This window comes from Austrofundulus limnaeus, unplaced genomic scaffold (assembly GCF_001266775.1).
Source record: "Austrofundulus limnaeus strain Quisiro unplaced genomic scaffold, Austrofundulus_limnaeus-1.0 Scaffold664, whole genome shotgun sequence".
NCBI lineage: Eukaryota > Metazoa > Chordata > Actinopteri > Cyprinodontiformes > Rivulidae > Austrofundulus > Austrofundulus limnaeus.
In genome coordinates this window covers 208,837-216,522 of record NW_013953066.1, presented here as the reverse complement: position 1 = coordinate 216,522, position 7,686 = coordinate 208,837, and the positions used below count along the sequence as shown (strand labels likewise).

The 7,686-nt window shown below is 51.1% G+C and overlaps 1 protein-coding gene across 5 annotated transcripts in view; it reads left to right on the top strand.

Annotated features, from left to right (window-relative positions):
• Window positions 1-7,686, top strand: part of sptan1 (spectrin alpha, non-erythrocytic 1) — a 39,850-nt gene that overhangs the window by 3,157 nt on the left and 29,007 nt on the right. For all 5 annotated transcript variants that reach the window (XM_014027573.1, XM_014027572.1, XM_014027570.1 and 2 more), the window contains exons 2-17: window positions 1,524-1,763; window positions 1,842-1,967; window positions 3,186-3,326; window positions 3,405-3,685; window positions 3,761-3,905; window positions 3,985-4,139; window positions 4,216-4,351; window positions 4,571-4,672; window positions 5,160-5,297; window positions 5,380-5,490; window positions 5,564-5,641; window positions 5,720-5,875; window positions 5,944-6,148; window positions 6,599-6,780; window positions 6,865-7,108; window positions 7,200-7,322. In XM_014027573.1, the coding sequence (XP_013883027.1) occupies window positions 1,527-1,763; window positions 1,842-1,967; window positions 3,186-3,326; window positions 3,405-3,685; window positions 3,761-3,905; window positions 3,985-4,139; window positions 4,216-4,351; window positions 4,571-4,672; window positions 5,160-5,297; window positions 5,380-5,490; window positions 5,564-5,641; window positions 5,720-5,875; window positions 5,944-6,148; window positions 6,599-6,780; window positions 6,865-7,108; window positions 7,200-7,322 (2,560 nt within the window). In that variant the 5' untranslated portion in view covers window positions 1,524-1,526. The remainder of the gene's footprint in view (window positions 1-1,523; window positions 1,764-1,841; window positions 1,968-3,185; window positions 3,327-3,404; window positions 3,686-3,760; window positions 3,906-3,984; window positions 4,140-4,215; window positions 4,352-4,570; window positions 4,673-5,159; window positions 5,298-5,379; window positions 5,491-5,563; window positions 5,642-5,719; window positions 5,876-5,943; window positions 6,149-6,598; window positions 6,781-6,864; window positions 7,109-7,199; window positions 7,323-7,686) is intronic.

The following is a 7,686-nucleotide window of genomic DNA, read 5'->3' as shown; positions in this document are numbered from 1 at the left end:
GTTCCCCCAGAGGAGCTGGTCCAAGTGTCTGGAGAGAGGGAGGTCTGGGTCTCTGCTGAGGCTGCTGCCCACGAGACCTGACCCTGGATAAGAGGAAGAAAACTGATGATCTGTTCAGTTAATAATCCGTTAATGATTATTAATGATTATTAATCTGTAAAATTTAAAGTTAAAATTTTAAATTGAATCAGTTTTAATTCAGATAGTTTCTGTTCAGTTTTACTGCTCAGACCTGCAGGTCTGTGGGTGTCTCTGGTCCAGCAGAGGTGGGCCCGCCCTGACAGGCAGCAGGGAGGTCCAGGGTCTTATCTCCTGAACCAGGAAGTGTTATCAGCTGCTGCAGTCGGATCAGAACCGCTCATGTTTACAGACTCACATGTCTCAGACCCTGTCCCAGGTTCACGAGGACAGGGTCTGAGACATGAGGACAAGATTTTAACATAATATACATCGTCTGGTTCTGGTTCTGGTTCTGGTTGTGGACGTGGTTCTGGTTCTGGCTGAAGGGTCTGGTTTAATCTCCTCGCAGGGATCAGTTTGTGACCCAGTTTGTGTGAAAACAGAGCATTGTGGGTAAATCCTGGCTGCCTCTAGCCCCGCCCCCTCAGGGCAGACCTGATGTTCTGCAGTGATGTCATCATCAGCTGGGTGGACCCACCAGAACCAGCAGTCCTGTTTCCTCCACGCTCAGCTCAGACCTGGTTCTGCTGGTGCTGTGTGGTCCGGGCCTCAGGCCCAGCAGGCCTGACTGAACACATGTCATTGTGTAAAGGATCCGGTGCTGATCCGGTTGCTGCTCACAGGCCTGAGGAATGTGCGCCCCCACCCCCCTGTGGTATTTGTAGTGTTCAGCTGGTTGCTGAGCTGCACACAGGATGTGGATCAGAATGTTCTGCTGCTGTCAGCGGGACCGGTTCTGACCCAAACACTCGGGATCCTGGCTTTGTGTCCTGTCCCACAAACTGAGCCACTTCAGGTTTTAATGTTTGTAGAAATAAACACAAAACAACTGAACTGCTGACATCAGTCCAGTYTCCATGGAAACAGTCTTTATAATCTTATCTTTTGATTGACAGCTCAGTGAGCCAATAGGAGCGTCCCTGTGGTGTCCACAGAGAGTCCACTGGTTCTGCTGTAAGACTGGTAAAGATTCAGTTCTTGGACCACGACTGAGTCGGTCCGTCTCTCTGCCCTCWGAAATGAGACGGTACACCTCATGGGTGTATTCTTGAAATAAAAACATAAATTAAAAGTGTATGTGCTGTGGTATTTTATTTTGAAAGGATTCTAAAGTGGAAACTGGTCCCAGTCAGAATATAGACAGATTTAAAATCTGTTTTTAAGAAATGGTTTAATATTGTCTCAGTTCATCTGTGGTTCAGTGGGTTTAACCATGGGGTCCATTTAGACCCGTTCTGACCAGAACCAAGCTGATCTCGCTCCAGATCAGACCTCAGGTTTGTTTGAGTTTAACGTAGAGGGAACCTTTAAGAGGTTTCAGACTTCTGGTTTGTTTGTTTCAGAAAATGGATGCTGTAGGAATCAAAGTGCTGGAGACAGCCGAGGACATCCAGGAACGCCGGCAGCAGGTTTTGGATCGGTACCGGCGTTTCAAGGAGCTGTCCATGGTGCGCCGGCAGAAGCTGGAGGACTCGTACCGCTTCCAGTTCTTCCGCCGAGACGCCGATGAGTTGGAGAAGTGGATCCAGGAGAAACTGCAGATTGCCTCTGATGAGAACTACAAGGATCCGTCCAACCTGCAGGTCCGGTTCTGGTACTGTTCTTCAGATCAGAACCCTGCTGTTCTGAAAGCTGCTAATGTTCAAAGGTTCTGTTTGCAGGGGAAGCTGCAGAAACATCAGGCCTTTGAAGCTGAAGTCCAGGCCAACTCTGAAGCCATCATCAAACTGGACCAGACCGGGTCTCTGATGATCAACGAGGGACACTTCTCCTCTGAGACCATCCGGGTAAGGCCCGTGGCTTTGATGGGTCCAGCTGTCTTCAGTGGGTCAGGTTATAGTTCCCCACATGTAACTGCCAGCAGAACTCATTCAGTATGGAAAGTCTGCAGAACTTCTGACCCAAAACCAGAACTGTTGATCCGGTTCACTTTACCAGAGTACATTGAAGTCTAGAGGACTCTGGTCAGAACTAGACCAGAAGTCCTCTGGACGGGTTCTTCTTTAATGAAAGGTTTCGTCTCCCCTTCAAGAGACTTCTTCATTCTGAGGAGTTCCAGGTGAACTCAGCCTGATAAGCTCCGCCTCCACATGATGACAAACAGGTTTAATGATGACCATCAACACTGTTCACATGTSAAGGAGACCATCAGCCTAACTACAGATCGTTAGTGGTTTGATCATCACCTGTTCATAGAGGACCATGTGCCCCATCACCTGATTCACACAGGTGCTCCAGGGTCTGAGTCATACTTACAGAACAGCAGTGTAGGAGGGGACAACTGGACACAGAGTCTGGATCAGGGTCTTACAGTCTGGATCAGGGTCTTACAGTCTGGATCAGGGTCTTACAGTCTGGATCAAGGTCTTACAGTCTGGATCAGGGGTATAAATTAGTCTGGATCAGGGGTATGTATTAGTCTGGATCGGGGTATGTATTATTCTGGATCAGGGGTATGTATTAGTCTGGATCAGGGGTATGTATTAGTCTGGATCAGGGGTATGTATTAGTCTGGATCAGGGGTATGAAATAGTCTGGATCAGGGGTATGAAATAGTCTGGATCAGGGGTATAAATTAGTCTGGATCAGGGGTATAAATTAGTCTGTATCAGGGGTATAAATTAGTCTGTATCAGGGGTATAAATTAGTCTGTATCAGGGGTATAAATTAGTCTGTATCAGGGGTATAAATTAGTGTGGATCAGGGTCTTGGAACAGTCTGGACCAGAGTCTTAGAACAGGACTGTAATCCTGTCCCTCTGGTTCAGTCCTACACGCCGTACCGGACCCAGCAGAGGCCCATAGTGACCTGTGTGAACATGGCTGAGTATATCCAGGTGTGTGGACCTGCTGTGGACCTGAGTGGAGCTTCTGTCACTTCCTGTCTGCTGCAGAACTTCTCTTTAGACTTCCTGTTACTTCCTGTGTCTTGAGGTGTCTTTGGGGAGAACTTTGGAGTGAAGCTTTGAGGAATGTTAACGTGACAGATTTCATGTTCTGACCCAGACCCGCCTGGAGGAGCTGCACCGTCTGTGGGACCTCCTGCTGCAGAAGACCAAGGAGAAAGGGATGCGTCTGCTGCAGGCCCAGAAACTGGTCCAGTACCTGCGGGAGTGTCAGGATGCTCTGGACTGGATCAGTGACAAGGTCTGAGGGGTTTCTGAGATATCTGAGGGGTCCGAACAGACGTGTGTGAGGGTCTGACCTCCTTCTGGTCCTCTGCAGGAGGCCATTGTCACCTCCGAGGAGGTGGGTCAGGACTTGGAGCATGTGGAGCTCCTGCAGAAGAAGTTTGAGGAGTTCCAGACGGATCTGGCGGCCCACGAGGAGCGTGTGAACGAGGTGAACCAGCTGGCAGCCAAACTGATCCAGGAGGAGCACCCGGAGGCGGAGCTTATCGTCAGGAAGCAGGAGGAGGTGAACGCCGCCTGGCAGCGCCTCAAGGGTCTGTCCCAGCAGAGACAGGCCAAGCTCTTTGGTTCTGCTGAGGTCCAGCGCTTCAACAGGTGAGCCACAGCTTCACCGTCTGTGCAGAGCCTGTCTGTCCTGGTTCTGATGGACCTGCTGGGTTCTGTCTGCAGGGACGTGGATGAAACCATCAGCTGGATCAAGGAGAAGGAGCAGCTGATGGCCTCCGATGACTTTGGCCGGGACCTGGCCAGCGTTCAGGCTCTGCTGAGGAAACATGAAGGTCTGGAGAGAGACCTGGCTGCTCTGAATGACAAGGTTAGAGACCCGCCGCTCCACAGAACCTCCTGGTGTCAGAACCGGCCCGTTACTAACCTGATGGTTCCTTCTAAACCAGGTGAACACTTTGGGAGGAGATGCAGAGCGCCTGCAGGAGACCCACCCCCAAAACGCTTCTCAGATCCATCTGAAGAAGGACGAGCTGGTCACCAACTGGGAGCAGATCCGAACTCTGGCTGCTGAACGCCACGCCCGCCTCGACGACTCGTACCAGTACGAAGACCTTCTGCTTTCAGGTTCTCACATGTTAGGACACGTCTTCTTCTTCTGACCTCTGTCCACCTTTCAGGCTGCAGCGCTTCACCGCAGACTTCAGGGACCTGACCAGCTGGGTGACGGAGATGAAGGCTCTGATCAACGCAGATGAACTGGCCAACGATGTCGCTGGAGCTGAGGCTCTGTTGGACCGCCACCAGGAGCACAAGGTACCGGTCCTGGTCCTGGAGGGCCACCATCCTGCAGGTTGCAGATGGTTCTCCAGGCATCTGATACAGTCAGAGTTCTCACTGGGTTCAAACATGTGGACCAACCAGATCCTGAGGGCTCAGCCTGGTCTTCAGGGTTCCTCATGAACAGAAGATCTGGTTTCTTGGATTTGGACTAAAGAGTTGTTTTGTATTTTAAATGTTTCTTGTCCTCCTCAGGGGGAAATCGATGCTCATGAGGACAGTTTCAGGTCCACTGATGAAGCGGGTAAGGGTCTGCTGAATACCGGACACTACGCCTCCGAGGAGGTCAAAGAAAAGGTAGGACTGTCCAATGTCCACTCTGTCCATCTCACACAGTCATGTCATGTTTAAACACAGAGCATGTTTTATCATGTGGTACCCTGGTTTACCATGGTTTACCCTGGTTTACCATGGTTTAACCTGGTTTACCATGGTTTAACCTGGTTTAACCTGGTTTAACCTGGTTTACCATGGTTTACCCTGGTTTACCCTGGTTTAACCTGGTTTAACCTGGTTTACCATGGTTTACCCTGGTTTACCCTGGTTTACCATGGTTTAACCTGGTTTAACCTGGTTTACCATGGTTTACCCTGGTTTACCCTGGTTTAACCTGTTATACAGTATATCATGTGGTACCCTGGTTTAATCTGGTTTACCCTGTTATATATCATGTGGTACCTTGGTTTACCATGGTTTACCATGGTTTAACCTGGTTTACCATGGTTTAACCTGGTTTAACCTGGTTTAACCTGGTTTAATGTCTTGTTTTGCGTGTCCTGGGCAGCTCGGGGTCCTGACCCAGGAGAAGGAGTCCCTGTTGGAGCTGTGGGAGCTGCGCCGGCAGCAGTATGAGCAGTGCATGGACCTGCAGCTCTTCTACAGAGAYACTGAGCAGGTAGACAACTGGATGAGCAAACAGGAGGTGAGCTGATGTTCAGATGTTCTTCTCCTCCTCTGACTGCAGCAGGTCTAACCAAACCTAACTGAGACCTTTGACCCTTCAGGCCTTCCTGCTGAATGAAGACCTGGGTGACTCTCTGGACAGTGTGGAGGCGCTGGTGAAGAAACATGAGGACTTTGAGAAGTCTCTGAGCGCTCAGGAGGAGAAGATCACTGTGAGTTAGGTTTGCTGAAGTCTCAGGGAGACTCTGTGGATTTAAAGTCTAAACGAGGTTTCATCTCCTTCAGGCTCTGGATGAATTTGCCACCAAGCTGATCCAGAACAACCACTACGCTAAAGAAGATGTAGCGACACGCAGAGATGCTGTGAGTCCACCTTCAAACTGGTTCAGATTGAGTTATTTTCTGAGATGAACTTAAAACGTTTGCTGTGTTTATGTGTAGCTGCTGAGCCGCAGGAACGCCCTGCATGAGCGAGCTCAGGCCCGTCGGGCCGCTCTGGATGACTCCTTCCACCTGCAGCAGTTCTTCAGGGACTCTGATGAGCTGAAGAGCTGGGTCAACGAGAAGATGAAGACCGCCACCGACGAGTCCTACAAGGTCTGCAGCTCTCAGCTCCAGGTCATCCTGTCAGAACCTGTCCTCTAACACAACTTCCTGTCCCCCAGGACCCCTCCAACCTGCAGGGGAAGGTCCAGAAGCACCAGGCCTTCGAGGCCGAGCTGTCGGCCAATCAGAGCCGGGTCGACGCCCTGCAGAAGTCCGGTCAGGAGCTGCTGGACAGGAAGCACTACGCCTCCACAGAGGTGTCCACCCGCATGGAGGAGGTCAGCAGTCAGTGGAAGAAGCTGCTGGAGGCCACCGAGCTGAAAGGTGAACAGAATCGTTCCCGTTTGTCCCAGATCCAGTCTGAGAACAGAATCGTTCCCGTTTGTCCCAGATCCAGTCTGAGAACAGAATCGTTCCTGTTTGTCTCAGATCCAGTCTAAGAACAGAATCGTTCCTGTTTGTCCCAGATCCAATCTGAGAACAGAATCGTTCCTGTTTGTTTGTCCCAGATCCAGTCTGAGAACAGAATCGTTCCTGTTTGTCCCAGATCCAGTCTGAGAACAGAATCGTTCCTGTCTGTCCCAGATCCAGTCTGAGAACAGAATCATTCCCGTTTGTCTCAGATCCAGTCTGAGAACAGAATCGTTCCTGTCTGTCCCAGATCCAGTCTGAGAACAGAATCGTTCCCGTTTGTCTCAGATCCAGTCTGAGAACAGAATTGTTCCTGTCTGTCCCAGACCCTCTCATGATAACAGAATCGTTCCTGTGTTCCAGGCATCAAGCTGCGTGAGGCCAACCAGCAGCAGCAGTTCAACAGGAACGTGGAGGACATCGAGCTCTGGCTCTATGAGGTGGAGGGACACCTGGCCTCAGATGACTTTGGGAAAGACCTGACCAGTGTCCAGAACCTGCAGAAGAAACACGCTCTGCTGGAGGCCGACGTGGCTGCTCACCAGGTAAACCTCACCTGACTCCAAGCAGGAAGCACCGCGTCCTGTCTGAGAACCAGGACCTGGTCTCACCTGTGAGTGTCCCCTCAGGACCGGATCGACGGGATCACCATCCAGGCCCGGCAGTTCCAGGAGGCTGGTCACTTTGATGCGGACAACATCAAGAAGAAGCAGGAGGCTCTGGTGGTCCGTTACGAGGCTCTGCGTGAACCCATGACGGCCCGCAAACAGAAACTGTCCGACTCGCTCCGACTGCAGCAGCTCTTCAGGGACGTGGAGGACGAGGAGACCTGGATCCGAGAGAAGGAACCCATCGCTGCTTCTACCAACAGAGGTACCAGGACCGCTTCTGTGGTCCACCAGAGACCAGCTGTGGGTCTTCTGAGGGTCTGATGAGTTTTTAATCAAGCTCTGTTTTCGTCCAGGCAAAGACCTGATTGGAGTCCAGAACCTCCTGAAGAAGCACCAGGCCCTGCAGGCTGAGATCACGGGTCATGAGCCCAGAATCAAGGCCGTTACCCAGAAGGGAGAGACCATGATGGAGGAAGGTAGACCTGATCCAGATCTTTACAAGAACCTGAAAGACCACTTAGGGTTCTGACTCATGAGCTTTAGGGCGGTGGGGGGGTTCTCAGGTCAGTCTAACAGTCTTTTTGGGGGTGTTTGTGGGGGGTCTCAGGTCAGTCTAACAGTCTTTTTGGGGGTGTTTGTGGGGGGTCTCAGGTCAGTCTAACAGTCTTTTTGGGGGTGTTTGTGGGAGGTCTCAGGTCAGTCTAACTGCTAATGGGGGTGTTTGTGGGGGGTCTCAGGTCAGTCTAAGTCTTTTTGGGGGTGTTTGTGGGGGGTCTCAGGTCAGTCTAAGTCTTTTTGGGGGTGTTTGTGGGGGGTCTCAGGTCAGTCTTAAGTCTTTTT